We start from the raw sequence: 24,810 nt of genomic DNA, 5'->3' as shown, positions 1-24,810 counted from the left end.
ACACTCATTTCGTTAAGACAGGCTCCTGCATTTTGTTGCTAAGGTACTTCGCACTCCATAATGTCAAAAGCCATCGATCTTACTTCGGTAACAAATCTTTTTTTTTTCTTTTTTTCGGATCAAATTGATAACAAATATTTGATTGCACAATAATATTTTTCATAAATATTATCATTCTCCTGTAACATAAAAACATTAGATTTGAAGGTAACAGGACTTGGGAAATAAGGCTTCCCTTAATTGAGTGGCTTTCATCAGTGCATTTTATATTCAAAGGAATCGACATACTTCATCTTTGACGAATAATATACAAGGTGAAGCTCAAGGGAAAACAGAAAATTCTCATTTTCTTGTATCAAATACAAGATTACTACACTAGAATAAAATAATTGCCTTGACATTGTGCAATAAAGACAATAATATAAAATTAATTATGAAAATTCTGAAGAAGATTTTTTTCCCCTCCCTTTTAACACTGGGTGAGTATTTCTGCTCCATTTTCTGTGATGAGTAATGTATGCTCAAACTGCGCTGATAAGCTTCCGTCTTCCGTTACTGCTGTCCAATTATCAGCCCATATCACTGGGTGCGTGCTGCCCATTGTCAGCATGGGTTCTGCAAAAGTAGTGGTGCATTAATAGATAGTCTTAAAAGAATATTCAGAGAGTATAAAATTATAACCCTCAACTCGTTATAATTATAAGTTTTATGTAGATAAAACCTTCAAGATGTTAGCAGCACAACTCAAATTCACATCATATCTGTCACGTATCTAAAGCAGACCTAAAGAGAGATATTTTTGTATGAAAATAACTCTTTTTATTTGGAAAAAAATGAAGAGCATATGGGTTGTAGGCACGTAAAATATAAAATTGTAACCTTAACTTATATCATAACTTCAGAGTTTTGCTGTAATAGAAAAGACTTTAAGAATTATAATACTGTTTACATGCAAAAAAAATTTACTGTCCTTGGTTGCGGGAATGCAACAATAGGCGGCAATACCTTCTTTATTATTCTTGAAAACAGCAGTACGCCTTTCTTGCTATTAAACCTGATTTTTCAGCTTCCCTATACCCGACATCATCGTCTTACATCAAATCCAATCAAAATTCACCAACTGAAGGACAATATCTAAACCCTCATAAGAAATTGAAAATGATTTACAACTGTTTTCGAGTGCGAATGAGCGATGTTAAGTTTGTACTGGTTCCTTTAACTGGATAATGTAATATGCCATGTGATATGACAAATATAAAACCAATTAAGATAAATAGGTAAGGTAATGTAATTATTTAAATATGGGAGATCAAACTTGATTAATCTATGAACAAATTTCTCATTTTCTTATACGCTTTCACCTGCATGCGAATCAAAATTCAATATCCTAATTAATAATAGTCTGGACATACATGTTATAGTACAAAATGCTAAGTATCAGAGAACCTACCTATTGTGAATGTTTGACCCAACAACATGCGTCCGTGTTCATTATTTCCTGCAACATATGAAAAAGGTAGAAGTTATATTCGAAGGAATACATAGTTGTGACTGTGCACTATGATTACGATTAGAGAGAAAAGTCGTCAGACTACTTTCAGATCATATGAAAACCATTAACCAAAGAATGCAAAAAGAGGATGATTGGATAGCTCAACTTTTCTAAAATTATATATATAAAACAAAATACTGGAAGTATAGAGTACATATTTGCACTTTTTTGATAGCAAGGCAATAAAAATAGAAATAACTCAATAAGCTAATATCTTCTCCAATCAACCATTTGTCCCTCAATTGGATGATTGGATAGCTCAACTTTGGTTCAAATTGAAGTTTATACATCAGATAGTCTCGCCCCAAGTGGGAGAGCTGTGCCAGAGAGCATGGACATCATGCAATTACTCTGATTAGATGATTCATCTGCATTTGTTAACTTCATAGGTAGAGTGAAGGCATTTGCAAAACTATTTAAATAAATATAAGAAGAACAGGAAGATCTTTAAAGGAGAACCCAAACAGAACTAGCACAAGTTAAAAGCTCATAAACAGCTGAGCGTAATAGTTTGCAAAGAACTGGAAGTTAGTAAAAATTAAATTAATGTTAACAGGAAACACACAACTCCATAGTATCTGGTCGACTTCTACAGATCTACTGTTGTTCACAAATTGAAAGCATAAACAAAAAATGGGACTGATGCACCAAATATTGAGCTGGGAATACTTACTGTAATGAAGAATAACAGGATCTGAATGAAAGACACGTCCCACACCATGACCAACAAATTCTTGAACTACACCAAATCGAAATTTATCTGCATGATTCCTTGATAAAACTCAAGTTGTTAAGTACAATATCCAAGACAACATCCAAGACATCAACAATTACTCACAATAAACATGTAAAAAAAAGTATGCAAGAAATGGTTTTAGTGTCACAAGTGCCATCATTGCGAGAGTTTCATGTTCATATTTATAGGAAGTATAGGCTAAGATGGCTGTAAGTTGTAAGCCACTCGGTATTAACATTTAACACGAAACTTTGCAGAGAAATAGTGTGCTAGAACTTAGAAGTACTATAAACAGTTCCATTTAATTGTCTTAAGCTGGAGCAGGGCAATTACCTCTATCCACTGGGGACGGGCAGAGTTAAAACCAAATATACAAGGGAATCAGACGTGTATCAAACATTACATGCTTTTATAGTTTTATCATTCATAATAGAAGTACAAGATAAGTGTAAAGAATAAATCACACAATCAGGTCTTAAAGGATTTATGACTATATGCAACTAACACAAATATTAGACTAAAGTAAAACTATTTTATCATAATGTTGCAGACTCCTAGTCTGCAAATTGTCTTTTTATTGCTTCAACTGTATCAACTCTCCTTTCTTATGGGTTTTTTTTTTGTAAAGAATATCAACTCATTTCTTCAAGTAGCTTCTTTCTTCGGTTTATCAAATAAAGGTCCTCCGAAAGTAAATCGGATCCTCTGTACCTGTCTATAACTAGTGCTTTCTTCAGGCTAATCTAAGTCGAAGTAGGAGCAGCTTCTATCTCCTATTCCTTGACTAACCTATTTTTGTTAAAGCCCCCACCTCTGCAGGAATATACGTTTCCTTATTCAAAGATTTCCCCACTACCACAGGAGCTCTGTTCATTCAAAGCAAATCATGTACTTTCTCCTCCTAGAAGAAAACACGCTTACTTCTTATCTGAGTTTACCACAGGAGCTCTGTTCATTCAAAGCAAATTATGTACTTTCTCCTCCTAGAAGAAAACACGCTTACTTCTTATCTGAGTTTTCGAAAGTTCTTCCCCTTTTCAGTGCCTCTAGCTCTGAGTAGTTTACGGTCTTTCGTAATCATAGGGATCCACTTCCCTGGCATTAGCCTTGCTGGCACATTTATTACACCTTGGTACTTTATACTCAATCAGGATTTCAGATGGGACACCACTCAAGATAACACCAATCATGGGAAGTGGCTTTTCAGATAGAAATTCAATCAAAACCTGTGAATAAGAGCATCCCTGAACTAAAGCAATTTCCAAAATTCATGTAGCATTTGTGAAAAAGATGTTATTTTACACTATCAGGGAACAATACTTTAGAATGATTTAGCACCATGTTCTCCACATATAATTCTCTACATCCTTCGTCATGCCCAAATCTGAAGAAGAGAGATATGACCATTTTCTTTCAGAGGCATATCCAAGAAAAATAAAAAGGCTTCCAGATGCAACTGGCCAAGAGTATTTTATGAGGATGAAAGAACGGTCTCAAACCAATCAAATCACTAATGAGGTTATTCACAAAAAAAATTTCATGAGAAAATTTTAAACTAAGGAATAAATGCACACCCTTGCTTTCCGTGAACTGAGCTTCAATACAGGAGATACAACTCTATTTTGGATGCACTGGATGGAAAACAATGATGGCTTTCGTAGCTCTCAATCCAAGTGTAAAAACTAAAGAAGGCATCTTAAGAGGAAGCTCACAACCCATCTTATCTCTACAAAAAGTTGGGAAGACCCACTACAGAGGTGGCATAAGCATGAGAAAATGTGTGCTTGAGGTATTGGGATGGGATGTGTGCATGCAGGATGGAGGTGCACACGTGCACTGGCAGATGCGTACATGAGTGTGTGCATGTGCACATGTGCATGTGTGGGTGTAGGCATGTGCATGCATGTAGGAATGGACATGGGTGTGTGTGTGCGTGCGTTCGTGGACGTGCGTGCTTGTGCATGTGTCTGAACGTGTGCACGTGGTACAAATACAATGTTTACTATGCATCTATAAACTCAATTTGATAAAGTTCAAAAGCCATGTAACTCTATAAGTTCATTATAAATCACAATCATACCCAAGTTACTTGATTGAATTCTTTTTTTTTCCTGAAGATAAATGGCTCTTTATCTTCTATTTAAACATTGAAAGCTTGAATATAGCCATATTGATGCCCTACACTTTATATGGGTCAAGAGTTATTAAGATTTTCCATATCCACATATCTGCATCACATTGTGTCTGATTTTTTTTATTTGCGTCTGTTTACTATCTAACCGGTGTCATATGCTCCAAAACCCGAACTGGCCAGAGGATTTAGTTGCAAGCACAATCCTTACTCCTAGTTTTCTCATTCAAAAATGTTTGTTCAAAGAGGTTGATGCAATGTAAATGAGAAAATTTTGGTTAATTGTACTTAAATCATCACTCCATATCTAACCCAGTTAAGGGGGAAGTGCTCTTATATACTATGGTAGATACACATCAACTAATATAGCATCAGGCCATGAGTTCCATATGAATAATCAGAAGAACAATGTGCAGATTTTCCATTAATGTAGTCAAGTCATGCACGTACTACGTAGTAGGCATAATTTTAAACCTCCTCTGGATGCATCATCTTATATTATTGTTACAATTGAGGTATATTGAGAAAGCATACTGAATCGTTTTGCCAATTCTGTTGAATTCCACTCCTGGTGCACATATAGAGATTGCCTTGTGCAAGCATTCTTTTGTTACCTGGATAATGATCTTTAAGTGTCACTTTCATTGATGTGATTAGAAAACAATATATCACAGAAAATAACTACAACAATGTGAGTTTCTGGCCAAGATCATGTCTCAGTTAAAATCAGGATGCAAGTAGAAGCGTTCCAACTGTTGTACATCTTTAAAGAAGATATGGTAATAGAAAGCAAGTTAAGAGACGCTAATGTAAAAAATCATACACTCGTAAGACTATGAAACTAGTAAAAAATAAAATGTAAACCGTAACCGAGTGAAGCTTTTCCCCTTATTTTTTACCTTTGAGTTATTCATAACATCAGAGTTGATGCGATAAGTAGGGGCAAAGTGGTTAAATTGATACAAAAGGCAGATTGGAAAATAAGAGTACAAGTTAAAACTTTGAACTTTGCAGTTCAGCAACTATACCATCAGGCCGCAAAAATAGTGTTGACTTTGCAGCTTTTTATTTGACTCCTGAGGAAGAGTCATGGTCAACCAAACAGTGCTACACAAATCTAATCTTTTTTTAGCTATTTCCTTAATTTACTCCCACCCTTCAGAACTCTTCTGCCAGTGAATTCTTCAAAGAAGAGTTTCATATGTGCCCTTGATGCAGGAGAAAACAACTCCATCAAACTCTTCAGGATTCTTCAGCACAGTTACTAAATGAATGTCCAAGCACCCGCGAAAATCCCACAGTCAAAAAGGAGACAGCATAGTCAAACTGCATGTTGGAACTTAACATATGAAGTAATGTACACCAAGTGACCAAGGAAATATGGTAACAGTTAGAAGGTCACAAGCATAAAAGCAATCAGTAGTTGCATGAAGACCATCTCTAGGTGATCTGTTTCTTGGTGTTTGTTCCTTGGTGGCTCCTATATGGCTTATATGTTGGTAGTTCCTATATGGCTTATATGTATATGGGCCCGTGGCATGTTTTTCCATGGGCTTCTCTCTTTATTAATAGGTTTATACTCACCAAGTAATTAGTATTATAGAAAATTAAATTTATCCCCTCTCAATAAAAATAGTTAATAAATAAATAAGCAATCCCCCTACTAGTTTTTTTTAACTTTAAACCCCAAGTCCTCGAAGGCAGCAAACTGGTTTAACAACATGCCAATCATTACCACCCACACCATAACTCCAACTCGGCCACCCAAAAGTGATATAAAACAATAGGCAATAAATAAAAAATAAAGTAACTATTAAAGAAATACATAACCGCTCATCAACACACTCATTGTTTGAATCTATAGACACAGCAAGTGTAGTTCACCCCTTTCTCAAATACATACTAGAGTGACTGACTTCATTTTTTTTAAATAAGCAACACCGTAATCAGCCTTTGTTAAGATTAGGTTATTATACCTATTTGCCAGATAGCTTGGATGACGTAGCAAGGATATCTCAACTATATTCCAAAGCAAAGCAAAGATGTACATGTGGATGTTGTAGCTGAGTTGAAACATGGATATGTAGCTTCCTTTGCCTAAATTTAAATTTCTATTATTACTCAGTTCAATTAACAAGTAACCCCAGATGTTCAAGTAATTAGCCATCTACTCATCTCCATGGGATGCTATTATGTGAGAAAAAGTTCATATTTCAACAATGAATACAAGCATCTGTTCTTTATATGTCACTGGCAACTATTTCACCGCATTGGGTATATAGAGTATACACTACATTAAGGTGACAAGTGTTAATAAAACGTCCAAAATATGAGCACATTCAACTGGAGGGGGGGGGGGGGGGGAAGGGAAATTTTCCATTTTGAATTATATTGTTTTTAAATGTCTAGCAAGATAAATCTAATTTATTTGAAATAGGCATATTTATTAACATAACTGTTCTAAAACTGGATTAGTTAGGAAAGTCTACTTCATAGTCTTACCTCAACTAGCTTCTTAGCCTCATCATCAACATTACCGCAAAGGAAAGTTGCAGATGTATCACCATGATAACCCTAGACATCAAAATGAACATTTCAATAATCATGTGAAATTTTACAAAGGCAAAATTTATATGGAAAACAAAATGTTAAATTTTTTTTAATACAAAACAGATTAAGAGTTATAGAAAGTGAACTATTAAATGTGCCTATCTTTCCATATACCCTTCTAGTGAAATTTGGGATTTACTACACAGCTTAAACATAGCAAAGGCAAAACCTTTAAACTAATTTTGGGTCAACTACAATGCTAACAATCTGAGCAAGGACTTCTTGACAGGTCATCCATGTATTCTTCCTACCCGAGCCTAACTACAAACATATCTAGCGTGCCTCCCTCAAAAATGTTCAGTTATTATCAATCCTTGAGTTCATCATTGTGACAATGCTGCAAAGATTCATTTTATGGATATTTGTTAAAGATTACAGGGCTTTGTGACCTTCCAAAATTTCCTAAACCACAATCGCTGTCATGGAATGTGCATAATAACTTGCATTAGGTGAAACAGAAATGAAAAAGGAGTATTACAGTAAATATGCGTTAAACATAAGAGTATGCAGCCTTTAATGTGATAGATATCTTTCTTCTTTCAGTTATGTACAAAAGGATAGGCTATATATGAATAAGATACCTTTTTTTCAGCAATAAAATACAACCATAGTATGATATTCACGCTAAGAAGTATTTTTCTTATACTTTTCATATACTTCTTAAGAAGAAAGACTGTTCCAAAGGATAAATGCAATACTCTGTGTTTAGTACCAAGTACAGATGCTCTATTCGAGGCATATTCTATTATGCCCATTGTGTTAGAATAAATGACACTAGAGGTAGTTTTGAAACTAGAAGCTACCTGTGCTGAATTTTACTTAAGGTCTCTCAAAAGTCTTTAACATTCATATACATGTTTTATGTCATGCTTTTCTGTCCCCACCCCCCATCCAAAAAAAAAAGCAAAAACAAAAACAAAAACAAAAAAAATAGAAAAGAAAGCAAGGGGTGTCACTGGAATTATTTTCTTCACTTTCGGGCAAGAACTTGAATTTCAAATATATATCATTGAAGTTCTAATTTATGGTAAGGGTTATCATCACATTTCAATTATTGGGTTTGTATTAGTATGTGTATATGTGTTTTTCGAGAGAGCAAAAGATAATGGAACTCATCACACATTAGATTGGCTCTAATGAACTATAGACCCTCTGTGAACCATTTGGGTGAGTCTTTATGTTGTATGTGAATATTGAAATTCTATAGTAAACCATGTGTTGTACCATGTAGGCCATCCAGATTCGTGCTGTGAACAACTCTGTGTCATGTAAACACCATATAAAATCCATATTGATCAAAATTCAATGGATCTTCTGACATAAATATCAACATGAAAAAAATGATCTGGCTTTTAAGACCGCAAAGATGAGTCAATTTAAGATTGCAAACTGTATATGCAAGAGAACTTCAAACCGCTTGGCATTTGCTCTACAGTGTTTAGAATCTAGATCATGCACACCAAGTTTCTACACACTTAAGATCATGCGTCCTTACTTCTTACTATTTGAACAAACTTCATGATCCTCAGACAAACTTCTGGGCCCCTTCCTACAAGTGTACACAGGTTTCTAAAATTTAAATTCAAATTTTAAATTTAGGAAACATGCTGCCTATTAAGAAAGTACATATTGGTTGCAATATAAATCTAGATCGATTAATTAGATATCGCGTCAAAAAAGACACCTAGTGACTAGCAAATTGCGCTATAGCAATTAATGATGTTCCTAGATATTGCTGTGAGATTGATGTACTTACATTCAAGTAGACTGTAACATCGATATTGATGATATCACCATCCTGCAAAGGGTATATAGAATAAAGTTAAAGCATCAACAGGAAAATGATAAGGAAAAAACTAATAATAATAATAAAGGAAAAAAAGTTCCAGTGAAAGTTCACCTCAAGTTCTCTTGAATCAGGTATTCCATGGCAAATGCATTCATTTACTGATGTACACACGCTCTTTGGAAAGCCACCATAGCCAAGAGGCGAGGGATATGCTCCATTATCGATAATCATTTGATGAACTGCTTTATCAATTTCATCGGTTTTTATGCCTGGCTGCCAACCAAAATCATGAAGCTCTCAGAATGACCACTATGTTCATGAAATTCTCATTCGATGTGAACAGGCATGCTTATGACTGGTGATAGTAAATAAATATCTCTTCGGTTAAAAAAAAAATTAAAGCTTTCCTAGGTTTAGAGCTTGAAGAGTGGTTCAGTTCTTTATCCCTGAGTTCATACAGATAGAGAATGAAAACAAGGCACTATTACGTCCACACATCTTAAGGATAACTCCCACGCCTATTTTAGTAAAATAAAAATAGTCATTACTTGTTCAAGTAATAGAAGTGTCAAATCATATAGAACTTAAAACATATTGGTCCAGTCAAAACATGTGCTCATTATCAGAATAGTTGGTGATCTGTCCAGTGCATATTTTAAGTTTTTAAAAGAATACATAATAAAAAAAGTACAATAGGTGGGTCAGTGGCATAAAGAATGATACCTAACAGAATGTGCTTAAATGAGAAGTCACACAAATTTAAGGCAGCGTACTCTGACTAAGTAAAGGGTATCCGCGAGCAATTTTGTAGGATTCGGAAGTAACTTTCAGGATTTGATGATCCCAAAAAAAATTAATATCCACAAGACAATAACAATTCTATAAAGTATAACATAACTTCTAGCAAGAAAAAAAAATTCGATTCACCTTAACCAGTGTTCCAGCATGCTCTAAAACTCGTGCTGCGAGTTTTCCGGATGCACGCATGCATTCTACTCCTCCCACATCATGAATTTCAGGTCCACTGGCAATTCCAGGTGATTGGCGAGAATTAACATATGGAGGCTTTACTATATGATCTGGAACTTTGAGGCGAGGAGATACTTTTCCAGGTCGCAGCCGCTTGCGTTTAACTTTCGACAGCTCATCTTGGTTCCTGATTATGTGAAATCAATGAATTGAGAGTCATGAAATGTTCTTATGTACTCTTTATCAATTTAATCTTTGTGTTCTTAAAAGATGGTTCAACACATTCATAAACTGAAAATCAATTTTCCACTCTGTCGTGTTCTAATTATTATTATGAATCATCTCAAGTGACTTATTCTTTTTACCTTTCCTCTATATATGAGTCATATTCCTCTAATCACATCAGCAATATTAAATTCAGATAGATGGGTATCAAAATACACACTCAAATAGACATAAAAATCTTTTGGATGGACTGATTTAAACGACTGAAAGTTTTTCTCTTGTTTATTGAGAGAAGGAGAGTGGTTCAGAGAAAAAAATCAAAATAGATAGGCTCAATGGTAAATATGAAGCACACCTTTTATTGAATAAGAGATCAACAAGACTGCACAATGTTCTTGTTAGTTGCATAGCTTCATTTTTATTTCCTGCAAAAACAAAGAAATATGAATTCTGCATGGGATTTGTCTGAAACAAGGAAGTTCAATTTGAAATAATATCAGCTTTCGCTATGGATCTAGAAAGTGTAAAGTCAAATCAGGCTGGAATACTGAAGACAAGGATTTGCATTTCCACTCTGCAACTGAAGTCTGAAGCCATTATATCTCCAAATCAGGACTAGAATGTTAAAGGCTATAATTTATCTCCATTTCTAGTCGACAATGAAGCCACTTTATGCACAATCTATTTACATAATCTATCTATATATCATATCATTTATATACAACTGAAGCCACTTTATTATATCGATTTAGTTCCTTTCTAACGTAAACAGACATAACTAGTGATATATTGTTCAAGGATTCTTAAACATTGTTTTATTTAAATTCAGTTGGTATATTTATTCTTTCAATTTGTTTAACATTTTCTTGGCTAATTACCCATCTATCAAAAATATTTTCTTTCAATTAGTGTATTACTTTTCTTGCTATTAGCTTTTGTAATTATTACTATAAATACTATTGCCTTAGGTATCACTACCATGACTAATGCTATTGTTATTGTTGCTATGGTTGTTGTTCTTCTATTATTCTTTTTAGTTATAGTTATTACTAATACCCTAGTTAATATTTCATCTTGTATTTTCTGATATCATTATTTTACACCATCGACCATGTTCCTTCCCCTGCATTTCCCAACAGCCTGAATTGGATCTATAGGGTGCCAGACTATCATATGAATAAGGTAAATCCCAGTTCTTAAAATTAAACTTTCATTCTTATTGTTAGATGCCATTGCTTTTGTGGAAAACAAGTTCAACCTAGGTCCCTCTTTCATTATTTGGACCCTGGTCTCCCCTCCATAAAAGTTTATTATTGTACCAAACACCACTTAGTCTGTATATGACCAACCCTTTAACCTCATTGAAGTCCAAAATTCCTCACCTATACAAAAGAAACAAAGCATCCATTCGGTATATAACTATTCAATCCTTTAGCTACGATCCATAGTAAGAAAATTACTAAGACATTGCAACTTCAGCCTAATTAGATGCTTTCTTGTAGCACCCTTGAATTAACTTTGAAGCATTACTAAAACCAGACATTTTTTTCTAGCAACACATTGAAGTCCTAAAAGTCCTCATCATATCTTTTCTTTCCGCAAATATACCCATAGTACAGGTAGAGAAAAAACAACAAGAAACCCCCTATTCTTTTTCTTTATTTCAACTTTATTATTGGTTGTCTCCATGGTTAATTGTTATCATATCATTCTTGACCACTTTCAACCTAGTTCTTTTTGCCTATTAACTATAATCTTAGACCTCCTCCTGACTGGTGCATTTAATGACTTCCATTGTACATGACAAAACCATCTCAATCGATTCTTTCTTATCAATCCTCATTGGGAGCAACTTCTAACCTCCTATGAGTGCACTCATTTATTGTCCTAACTCTAAGTATATTCACGAGACCGTTGTACCATTTATATCTCTACTATAATTTTCTGCACGTGTTGCCTTTTAGTTTCCCAACATGTGAATTCATGAAGTATTGTTGGTCTGATTGTTGTCTTATATATATTTTCCCCTCAAACTTATAGGTATTTATGGTCGCAAAAGACTCCAAAAACACTCCCCGTTTTAATCATTTTAATTTGATACATGAATCACATCATCCCCAATCTCACCTTCCTTCAGGTTCGAGAACTTTTCTCCACTTTCTACTTAGAAATGATCATTTCCTACTCTTATCAACTAATATTATTATCATCAGTAGATATCATACATCATATGACTTTGTCTTGAATATTTCTAGTGAATTGGTCCATAACTAATGGAAAAAGGCAAGGGATTAAAGTTGATCCTTAATATAAACCTAAGGTAGTTTGAAGCTTTGTCTCTCCTTCATTCATTCTCACCTAGTTGTTACCATACACATGTCTTTAATTGCATCAATATACACACGAAATACATGTTTCTTCTCAAAAACCCAAACATTACCTCCCTAGGTACTCTATCATAAGCCTTTTCTATATCAATGAAAAGTATATGTATGTCCTTTATCTGGTCCCTATATCTCTCCATCAACTGTATTGATGTATTAATATGTTTCATAGTTAACCTTACAGGCATAAACTCAAATTGGTTCTCATATGCATTTATTTCCTTTCTTAGTATTCTCTCAGTTACCTTTTTCCAAGTTTCATATTGTGGCACATAAGTTTGTCAGTATCGCATAAATTCCACCATAAATTCCACTAAAACAGAGACGCTACAGTGCTACCTTTCTTTAGAACCCTTCATTGCAGAGATGGAAGTAAAAACACAAACCTTCACCTAAAGTGTAATAGAAAGAACCAAGAAGGAACTGTAAATACTCAAGGAGAAGGGAAAGTTTCTTACTGGTTTTATTGAAGATTTATTTGCACGGTAGAAATAGTATTCAGGTGCATGAAATGAGTGAGAAGAGGTGACTTACGCCTGGTTCCAGCACCTTTTATCTTCCCTCTTACTTTTATTCTTCTAGTCTCTTGAGGCAACATGTACTGATGTACTTTAGTTTCCGTAAATTGACTAGGTCCAGGAATTTTAATTAAAAAGAAATCTTTGCAAACCTTCAGGCTTCAATTGATATGTCATACCCATGCTATAGGTAATAACAACGAACTAGGATATAGAAACTAAGTTAGACCTTAGGTGGCAATCAATGAGTTCTGAAGATATTTCCACCTGGAGCCATTCTATCTTAAAATAACTTTTACATACCTTTGCAAGGGGAAATCCTCCTGAAACTGATAGAACTATAGGCAACTGGGAGGAATGAACCAGCTTACCACTAAGAGATATACAGAGACCTCAAAAATTCTGAGACATGGTCTTAAGAAAAATAGGTAACAAGGTAATTTGAGCATAAATTACTAGGATAGGTAATCAGTAAGTATTATTTTAATAACTTAATACATTAATGAACAGTTACACAAGACTCAAGAGTCTAACCTTAATCCTTGGACTATATGTAAAATTACAAATAAACCCAACCATCTATACCTTCAGTAGCACTTATCACCCAGATGTTTTTGTGACCCTTCAACGCATGGAAAGAGGGGATTATTTGCAATTTATCCTCTTCAAAAGTCAATCCATAGGTGATAGGTGTTACTGAAGGTATAGATGAAGATGGTTTACCTACAATTTTGCCCTTTCCTTTTGTGCCTTATCGCATTACAAGTAGTCTAGCTTCACGCTAGACGCTATCATCTTCAGCCTACATCTCATTGCAAGAACCATCTGGACCTTAGAGAAATCTCCAGAAACCTAATCCCCGCATCCACTAAATTTTCATGGTCCATATGGGGGGGAAATCCAACATAGTTAATACAAACACAATTAAATTCATCCATTCCTATGACAAACCCTGCAGGCCTTCCCCATTAGTCCAAGCCCCCTCTACTCTTTACTCATTAATGTCAGTCCATGTAGGCATTCAAGTGAACTCTATACAAACATTTGCCCCTATGAGATCCAATCACCACCTGATAGGGGCTAATCCAACATCGGATGAAGCTGGAGGGCTTCAGTTAGAAATTAACTCTACCCGGTTTAGCTCAGAATATTGGTTTAGTAGGTTCCCAAGATTGATCACCCTACGCCAAAACATGTGTTTTCAAGAAATGGGCTTAATTGGTTCTCTAATTCGCAATTTAAACCTGAAATAAGCGCTTCAAAAAACCCAGAAAAAAAACAACTGAAATAATGAATTAAATGGTGGGGGGGAAGAGTTCCAAGGTGCCCAACATTGGTTATTGCAACAAGGAGAGTAACTGGGCTCCCTAATTTGAAATCATAACCGCAAAAACAAATTGAAATCTCAAATGGGTAGTCCCCCCCAAAAAAAACAAACAAACAATTGTATTGTATGGAAATAAGTGGTCAAGAAGAAAGAGGTATATACCTCGTTTGCAGGAGAGAAGAGGATTAGGGGACTGCATGAGGCGGCGGTCGCCAAGGAAGGAGGAGAGGAGGCGGGGCTGAAGAGGAGATGAGCAGGCCATTGCAGAGAGAGAGAGAGAGAGAATGTTTTGCCTCGAATTATTTTTTCCTATGTGTTCGTGTCTCCAGCCAAAATAGTGCATATTCACAAAGTACAACTTATATCTAAGAGGCACATATAAAATTTGCACATATTCACAAAGTACAACTTATATCTAAGAGGCACAAATTAAACACGTCTCTTTAAGCAAAAAATGAAATAGTGCATGAACCAAAAAGAACTATTCCACTTCAAAGAGCTTGATATGTTTGTGAGATGATATATTTTAGGTATAAACAGGTACAAACAAGTTGCGGTTTAAAGCAATGTAAAAATCAATATGAATATTGATTTTAGCTTTTGAACCATCGATGGTCAAGAGGTCGTATCTATGGTCAAGCAACTCATCGATGGACTATAGAAAATAATCGGAGAAAACAAAAACACCATCGATGGGCTATAGTCAACCATCGATGATCAGAGGCCCATCGATGGATAATAGTCTACAATCGATGAAATCCAAAAACTAGAATTTGCACAACCGATAGACTGTAGTCAACTATCAATGAACTTCAATGGCCCATCGTTGATCGTGACTTACCATCAACGTCTATGAGGCATATTGGCAGTTTTGGCAAGTTTTTGAGATTTAATCTCAACGGTTCTTTGAATCTTTTGATCTCCTGTTCGCACTCAGATTTGGGTGTCTCTTTCTTGTCCTATCAATGCCTATCTAAAGAGAGCTGGAGATCTTAATTAAGGAAGAGAACAAGACAATAAGAAGAGAGAGAGAGTGGGGGGGAATTGCATAAACAAAAGAGAGATCCTTTTTTTAGGGTTTGAGAGAGAGAATTGATCTAATCCCCTTAAGCCTCATTCAAATTCTTCTTGGCATGCTTTTCATTGGAGTTTGATTTAGCGAGAATGAGTGTCCTACGCTTACATCGCTACACCGCTTCTTCACACATCTTCATCTACATTAGTTTGAAGACCGGTTTGATAAAGGGCTATAAGATTATTCTTTTTATTCGTTATTTATTTTGGATTGATTTTATCTTAAACTTGTAGGTTTGACGGTGTACTCAAGCTGGGGTAATTGAGGGTTAGTGTACTCAAGCTAGATTAATTGAGGGCTTAGCTAGCTAGGGTTAGGTTTCTTCTTGTTATTGTGAAGAGTTTAGTTAGATGATTGGTTTTGGATAGATTCCATAGTGCGATCTGTGAAGCCGATCAAATCGGCTTGTAATTTGGGTGAACTCCGGTCATAGTGAAGAAGGTTCTCCATGAGAAGGAAGAGTGGACATAAGATTTTGATCCGAACTACTATAAAAATCTCGTGTGCTCCTTTGTTGGTTTATTTTTAGTTTTTTTGCTTATTTTCTTTCCATGCCTATTCTGAGTTAGTCAAAAAATTATACAATCCTATGTACTCTCCTCTAGGCTTGCATTTTCGACGCTTGTCTCTCTCAACTTTCTCAAATCCTTTACTCCAAATCTTCAGATGGCTTCTCGGACCTCCACTACCAACCGTAATGAGGAGAGAATTACTCTTCTTCAACTGATACGCTAGAAGGTCATCATCGGAGAGCTCGAGTAGTACCACAAGCTTTATGATATTCGAGGGCTTTTACGCTTTCAGTGCCAAGTGGGGACGAGCCGGTGTACCGCTATGGCCAAAATAAAGTGTTGTTGTATCTCACCCATCTCGAGTATGGGCTCCGGCTGCCACTTCATCCCTTCATTAGGGATGTATGCGTTGCTCTGGGGGTTTCTCCCTCTTAGTTCACCCTGAATGCAATTGGAGTTCTAGTGGGCTTCATCTTAATTTGCCACCAGGTCAGTGTCGTGCCAAGCATGCGCCTCTTATGGCATCTGGTCGGGGTCAAGTCGACGAGGAGGGACCCCCACTTCTTCTACCACTACAGCGGGGGTTGCAAGCTTATCTCAGACGCTCCTGAATTGAACATGGACTCGAAGGAGTGGTTCGTGTGGGTCTTCAGCGTCGACGACGTCCTCTCCTGCCCCAATTGGTTTGAAGTGACCAAGGACGTGCTGACACCATGCTATTAGGTCTCATATTTATGAGCCTACTATCTAATCTAGTTTTGATGATTAACAAACAATTCCTAACATCGATTTGTCGAGTGTTTTGTATTTGCTTGTTAGGAACTCTACACAAGATTCTCCTGCTGGATGTTAGATGGACTTGCGCATACACGATCATATCCATTGGAGGATGGAAGGAATATCGGAATGAAGATTTGTATTTTAAGTCAAGTACAAGTTCAAGCTTCATCCGCAACAAAGACAAGTATATCGAAGATCTCTTAGCTTGGGTATATTGTTTCTAGTTTAGATTTTATACTTCGTGTGTTTATTCTTAAAGCTCAAATATTACACACATACATGTTTTCGGTTTATCGCTTTCAAGTTAAATCAAATAAATATAAAATAAATAGTTACATTTACAAACATACATGCTAGTTTCATACTTATCATCTTTATTTGGAAAATAATGTGTTTATAGATTAAAAAATTGTTTATAGTATTTTATATATTTTCTCAAGTCTATCAATCTATTAAAAAGTGTTTCAAAACTTGTTTGTATTGATTTTATCAAAATCAAGTTTTGACAATTTCGTATTGTTTAACAGTTTGCAAAATAAATGAGTTTTCACAAATGGAAAATGCAAATTGAGAAATTCTTTTTCTAACATGTTCATTTTCATGTTTATAAACATTTTTCTAAATTTTATATTTTTCAAATTTATTTGCTAATTTTTAAAGGGGTTCAAAGTTCAATTTTACTGTTCATAAAATTCCATGTGCACGTTATCAGTCGACTAATGAGGATCATTAGTCGACCGAAGAAACGCACTAGAAAAGTAGAAAAGTTTTTACTCAGTCGACTAATGAACTATCAGTCGATCGAAGCAGGTCATCAGTCGACCGATAAAGGATGAGCGGCCTCCAACGGTTAGCTCATCACTCGACTAAACAGTACCATCAGTTGACTGATGGCACTGTAACGGCTAGTTTTCTAGCTTTGCTGATTTTTTGGGTTTTTATCTTTTTCCTTGGATTTTCTTGATTTTTGGGCTTTGTTTTATGAACCTATATATACCCCTTACCCTCAAACTTCTGCAAGTAATTAAGAAAAACAAAAATCAAGTTTTGAGTAAATTTGTTTAAGAGTTTTCAAGTGTTTTTCAAGTTGTTTATGTGAAGAAGTTTTCACAAGAGGAGGAGATCGATATTTTCATTTTTGGGCTTCAATCTCTCATCTCTCTCACTCTTGTATTCAGAGAAGTTTCACTAAACTCGATTTCTAGGTTTATATATATTTGTTATTGATTATCTTTTTATTAAGTTAGATTTTATATTGAGTTTAGTTTTATTATTGTTCATTGATCACACACACATCACCTATTAAGCTTTTAGCATTTCATACATTATATAATTGGGTTGTGTGGAGTGATTTATTGAGAGTGAGCTTAATTGAGTTCTCATCTTGATAGAGAACAAAAACTTTGTATTTGTGCTTAATGATCGTGAGATCACATTGTAATAGACAAGGACACCAAGAGGAGTGGTTGGTGAGAGACGGGGTCAATTCCAAGAGGAGTGGTGTTGATAGTAAAATCTAGTGAGAGGCTTCAAATCTAAGCACTTGAGGAAGGTGACACGTGCTAGGTCAATACTTAGAGGTGTTAGACCCTAGAGGGGGGTGATTAGGGTCTTATGCTAATCTAATCTGATTAAATGCCAACTAAAATTAATTAATAAATATATTCTTACAAGATAGATATACAAAGAGTTATGTGCAAGAATATGCAATATACACAAGGTGATATATCCTAGCAAAGAGGTATACTATATGATAGAGATGTATGCAAGGATATATAAACAACACAAGGGTAAATAATCTAAACAAGATAGTGGATGAAATAAATGAGTAATGCACAATTGGCGATATAAGATAAATGCAAAAACAAATATGCCAAAGACAAACTCAAACAAGCAATATGATCACGGAGTTCGGACCTTCCGTCCTACGTCTCCGCTCCCCACTCCCGGGGAGAAATCCACTATCACAACCGGGTTTTCTACGCTCACCCGAACAACGTTTACACCTCACAGTGTCGGTTTTCAACGCTCACCGAACAACGTTCACTCCTCACACTCGGTTTTCTAGTTCACCGAAAACTTCACAACACACTCGGTTTTCTAGCTCACCGAAAACCTTACACTCTCACAATGTAGCAATACAACAAATGATTGTTCTCTAATATTGATGAGAACTCAATTAGGCTCAACTCAATGTTACTATCTCTCACAACCCCAAATATATTATTAATGCAAATACAATAAGCTCAAGTGGGTGTGTGTAACAATGAGATTAATCAAATCTAAACTCAATATGAAACTAGCTTTAATAAGATGATAATCAAACAAATAAATATAAAGCTAGAAAAGAGTTTAGAAAACTTCTCAATAGATAACAAGAGATGGAGGAAGAATAGTTGATTGCTCAAACTCCAATAGATGATCTCCTCAAGCTCTTGTGGAATTTTCTTCACAAACAAACTCTTGAAACAAACTTAAAAACCCTTCAACAAACTTGTAAAACTCTTTTTAAAACTCTCTTAAACATCCATAAGAAACAATGAAATTTGAGGGCTTTTTATAGCCTCTTAAACCAGCCACAAACCCCCAAAAACCGAAAATATCAAAAACTAGCCGTTAGTAGCCGTTAGAGGCTGAAAAGACCAAAATACCCCAAATTCCAGCATTCTGGAAATTTACGTATCTGACTTTATAAAATCAATTAAAAATAGTAAATTAATTCCAAAAATCATGAAATTTTGTGGAAAGGTTCTAAACATGTATATGAACATGTTAGAGAAAGAATTTATGAAAAATAATTTCTCATTTGAGAGAAATAAATGTTTGAACACAGATATACAGTTTCTAAAAATCTGCTGACATACACGATTTTGTAAAACCAATTGGGCATAGTAAATCAACTCCAAAAATAGTAAAATTTTGAGAGAAGTTTATAAACATATAGATAAACATGTCAAAGAAAGAATTTCTTGAATATCACTTCCCATTTATGAAAACTCATCTGTTTTGTAAAACATGCACGAACATGCACAAACGAAAAACATGATTTTGTAAATTCCATTAAACATAACAAATCAATTCCAAACTTGATGAAACTTTACGAAATATTTATAAACATGAAAACAAACATGTTAGAAAAAGAATTTCTCAAATTAAATTTCTATTTGTGAAAACTCATGTATTTTGCAAGTATGTCCAAAACATGAAAACCCAAAACCATGCATGTATATATATAACTATATATATACATAGAAACCAAATACATGTGTGTATATGATATTGAGATTAAGGTACTTAACACACATAATATAAAATCTAAACTAGATTACCCAAGCTTGATCTTGATCTTCATTGTAGCTTAACTTGGTACACATGCGGATGAAGCTTGAACTTGATCTTTAACTTGAATTGTATGTTGCTTCACTCCACAATTCCGCCAACCTCCATTTGATATGATCGTTAAGGCTCGATTCCATCCATCCTCCAACTACGTTGTTTGTCTACAAAACATAGAAATGCACAAACACTAGACAAACAACATTAGTAGTAAATTGTTTGTAAATCATCATCAAAACAAGAAGGCCAACAAGAGGGTGTATTGTGTAATTGTAATTGTGTAAGTTGTAAACATTTATCGATGAGCGTTGAAAACTGATTGTGTAGTTATCTTTTGAGACAGTGGAGATTTTCCTCGAGAGTGGGGAGTAGAGACGTAGGTCGGGAGTGACCAAACTCCGTGATCATATTGTTTATTTGCGTTTGTCATTTGCGCACTATCTCATTTGCATATTGTGTTTATGTTTATATCGCCCTTGTTTTAATTACATCCTTGCTCATATCTTGTTGAATATCATTCTTGCTTTGATAGATTTTTAATAAGTTTTAAATTAGCATTAATATTGGATTAGATTAGCAAATACCCTATTCACCCCCACCCTAGGGTACTTTCACATGTGTCCTTACTGTCGAAGAGAGGTGGCAGTTGTAGAAGATATGCTCCTATGCCGGGTCTAGGGAGAGGAGAAATCTCTTCGAGACGTCATCTCTCTGGGTGGCGGGCGTGTCCATAGTCTTGCCCTCCGAGGCCGATAAGGTGAGGGCGAGTTTGCTAGTCCTTCCCCTCGAAAAAAACCCTAAGAGGAATTCAATGGGCGAGGAGTCGAGCTCTGCCGCAAGGTCCCAAAAAAGGTTGAGGGGAAATCTTGACCCTGAGGAGGTGGTCAACTTGAAGTCACGGGCTGCCGAAATTGCTACCCAATTGGCGGGGCAAAGGGTGAAGGCCAAGAAGGACCAAGGGCCCAGTAGGCTGATTGGGTTGGTCTAAGTCGAGCCGACCAAGGAGCAACGATCGACCATCCTAGTCGATCGGTCGGACGAGGTCATCATGATCAACGACTCTTCGCCTCGTAGGCTAGAGGAGGTGGCCTCAGTACTACTGAATTTGGGAGCTCTACCGAAGAGGCAGTCGACCCGAGCCTTGTACCCGAGCCATCCCACAAGGCTAGACAAGGAGCCTACGAGGACTTCTGGGGTGTCAAAGAGCAAGCGACACCCCTCCATCGTCTACGCGGGCAGGCTGGCGAGAGAAAGAAGAGATCTGGCCATTTTGCCACTAGACTTCAAAAGTTGACCCCCACTTTTAGGAGAAGGCTAAGGCCATGTTGATGGGAGTGCTGCCCGGCCCCTATTCACCCAGGAAGGAAATCCTAAAGGGCGGCAGGTTCGTCGTGTCGGTGCCTCTCGACATAGACTCTTCCATCTTTGGGTCTTCAACTGCCCTAATTCAAGCCATCCAACAGTCCCAACTCTCGATGGATGAGGGGTTCTTGCGGGACATACCAAGCGTTGGCTTGCATATGGCCCTTAAAGCCTACTTGGTTCGAGGGGCCTTGGTAGAGCAGGAGCTGTACAACCGGTTCCACCATATGTACAATGCTCCTGCGGAGTGGCGAAAGGACTTTGCCAGGGAGAGGTCGACCAGGGAGGAAGCAGAGAAGAAGATAACCGCCTTGGAGACCGAGCTGAATGACATCAAGGGCCACTGGTGTCGGGAGGTGGATGCTTGGGAAAGTGTAACAACCGTAAATTTTGATACGTATTTCAATAAAATTTTCTAGTATTTAAAATATTATATTATATTTTATTAATACTTTTCCTAAATTCTAGAATTTTCTGAGTTTTCAAAATAAATAAATAATAAAATATATAGTCTTGTATTTTTAATTCTGCTAAATATTAATTTACGGTTTAGTGATTTTTATATATAATCATTTGGTGATTAATATTATTAATGACCTTGTTATTATTAATGTAAATTTAAGTATAGTACAGTAGTATATAAATATTAATAAAAAGATTTTTGGTTGATTATTGATTATTAAAATAATTCAGAATATTAGGTGAGATTTTCAAATTTTCCCTCTCTTATTTTTTTCCCATTTGAATTCCTTCCATATTTTTCCCTAATTTATTTCTCAATCAATCACATTTAATCCTACCTTTTACACCCACTTGATTTTCTCTCCCGTAATTTCTCTCTCTCTCCCACACTTTCCTTTTTCTCTCTCCCTCTCACAATTCGACAGCTCAACCCTCCTTATTATTTTAATTCCCTGCTCTCTCTCTCTCTCCATTTATTCTCTTCAACCCCAAAGAAAATCACGCTCTCTCTCTCCTTCTTCTTCTTCCTCAAGCACCGAACCAGACCCGCTCAAACCCCTGCGACCCCCAGCCCCCATCGGCCTCCCTCTCTCCCCGCCGTTCACCGTCAGCCAAGCCCCGCGAGTTCTCCTCCCTGACCGCCGGTCGTCCAGACCCGCATCGCCCCACCGTCGGCCTCCTCACAGCGCCGCTGTCCTCACCTCACTGTCGACGTCGCCAACAACCAAACCTGTCTCCGACAGTCCCGCGTTGGATCTGACCCGCGTCGTCAATGTCGATTCGTTCGACGAAACCCTGAGGCAAGATCCTGCTCTCCTTGTTTCGTAGTTGAATATTTACATTATTATGAATCGTTTGCGTAGTTTAATTGTGACTTATTTATCTGCGTGTGATTGTTTGCTGAAGAATATTAATTATATCATGGTAATATGATAAATGATATTTTCAGAATAATTATAATGAATTAAAAGAATTTAGTTGGGCAAAAGAATCATTTTTAGATAATTATAATAATTTAAAAAAAACTTATTTTGGAAAATGAATTAGTTTAGATTAATTGTTAAGCGAAATAATTTAAAATGAATTAAATTTAGAAAAAGATTATTTTCTGATTATGTAGCTGCTGTTTATGATTTATAATTCTTATTTTGATTATCTGAAATATTATGATATTATTACACATGATTAGTTGCATTGATTGATTGCTCCATGTTGTGATTAAGAATCATTAGGAGTTTATGACTATAGTGACCTGTATGACACAGTTAGGATCTAGAATCCCGTGTGTAGTTGACCTGTAATTACGAGAATTGGGATGAGAAGTCTTGGTCTATGTGAGTGGTTAGGATTGTTAGTGTATATTCCGGGCTCGCGCTGGTGAAGTTTGTGTAGTCACCGGGGTGGGTTCGAGGAGTTGTGATATGTGATTGTTGATGAATATTCCGGGCTCGCGCTGGTGAAGTTTGTGTAGTCACTGGGGTGGGTCCGAGGAGTTGTGATATAAGATTGTTGATGTATTTTCCAGGCTCGCGCCAGCGCCTTGTGTCGGCCTGGGGTGGGTCTGAGGTGTAGTGATATGAGATTGTTGATGTATTTTCCAGGCTCGCGCCAGTGCCTTGTGTCGGCCTGGGGTGGGTCTGAGGAGCAGTGATATTGCGATTGTTGATTATTTGAGATGAGTGATGGGATAGTTAGTTACATGACCTCGATTCTTGGCTAAGTATGATTCTTGTGAGATGTAGGTCAGTTATACTTCTTTTCACACATAGATCGGGATTAATATTTAATTATCTATAATTTGAGACATATGGTATATACATGAGGGTTTCCTTGTTTGGATTATTTCGCTCGACGTACTACGTCTCTTGTTGTAGATTTTTAAGTATTAATTCCATCTAGTGTATGCCCTTGTGATTTGGATGATTATATTGATCGCTAGCTGATTCGTTACATGATCGATTCTGGATGGTTATTGTTATCATAATTTAGTAGTATTTTCATGTTGATTTGTGGATTTCAATTGTACGTTCTTTTGTTGTTTCTGTTATCGTATCGTTTTTCGTATTGGATTTCCATTCGTTCTATTTTCTTTGTGGGGTCGGGTCTTGCCGTGCGCCATGCACCTGACGTACACCTGTTTTCTCTGGTGTACGTCAGACTTAGATGAAGAACAGGTTCAGCTGGGAGATCATTAGGAGCCAGATGATTCTCAGCAGGAGTGCCCTGCAGACGAAGCAGAAGAAGCTGAAGCTTAGTTATTGGCCCTCCGTTTTCTTTTGTACTACCTTCCATTTCTATTTGATCAGTGTATTTTGTATCTTTTTAGTATTCATTTGTTCATATTTGTATAAGGGCATGTTTGACCCGAATATTATGTCTCGGATGATATTCATTTGTCTATTATATTCTTACTGATTGTGATTGGGGACCTGTGACTTCGCATTATATTTATTTCCAGACGCTTAGCGTATTGGATTGAGAAGAAAAGAAAAGAGAAAAAAAAGTAGAGTATATTTCTTCTCAATCTAATACGTCGCGAGCTTGTTCACGTCCCGGTTCCCGTGTATTTTGGGAAGCGGGGCGTGACAGAAAGGCTCCTTAAAGGGATCTAATCCCATAGCACCAAGCAAGCAGCTTTGATCGGAAGCTCCGCAGCGAAGTGGCCCAGCTAAAGGGTGAGGTAGGCAGCATCCAGCAAGGAACCTCTGAGCGGGACTGTTTGCGGAGAAAGTTGTTGTATTCATTGCTGTATTCATTATAACTTTAGTCGTTACAATGAAACAAAAAGATTGCCTTTTTATAAGACTCTTACACAATGAAAACAAAAAAAGTTACAACTCTCGTTCAAACAAACGCAGAGATCGTTTATCGGTCTTCTGCTTGCGTGGGTCTTTTGCCTGTGACGGGGACGTCAATATCCGTGGACCACCTGGCACTCAGATCTGTTCCGAAAAATCGGACAGAGCTTCGTCGATCCGCGTGAGATCTAGAAGCCTGAAGCGTATATCTCGGCTAAAACGAGATATCTGCTCTTCTTAGTGA

At 36.4% G+C, this 24,810-nt stretch overlaps 1 protein-coding gene across 1 annotated transcript; it reads right to left on the bottom strand.

The window, feature by feature from the left end:
* On the bottom strand, window positions 220-14,582 carry LOC109844597 (methionine aminopeptidase 1D, chloroplastic/mitochondrial). Its single transcript, XM_020413701.1, has 10 exons — window positions 14,404-14,582; window positions 10,368-10,437; window positions 9,746-9,974; window positions 8,930-9,091; window positions 8,786-8,827; window positions 6,922-6,993; window positions 4,954-5,033; window positions 2,226-2,323; window positions 1,451-1,498; window positions 220-615 (listed from the first exon to the last, which is right to left on the bottom strand). Exons 1-10 carry the CDS (start codon window positions 14,501-14,503, stop codon window positions 470-472), a joined length of 1,047 nt encoding a protein of 348 aa, XP_020269290.1. The 5' UTR covers window positions 14,504-14,582; the 3' UTR covers window positions 220-469.

The sequence above is a fragment of the Asparagus officinalis genome, chromosome 6, assembly GCF_001876935.1.
Source record: "Asparagus officinalis chromosome 6, Aspof.V1, whole genome shotgun sequence".
Lineage (NCBI taxonomy): Eukaryota > Viridiplantae > Streptophyta > Magnoliopsida > Asparagales > Asparagaceae > Asparagus > Asparagus officinalis.
Note: the sequence above shows the minus strand (reverse complement) of the source record. Positions and strands in the feature narration are given on the sequence as shown.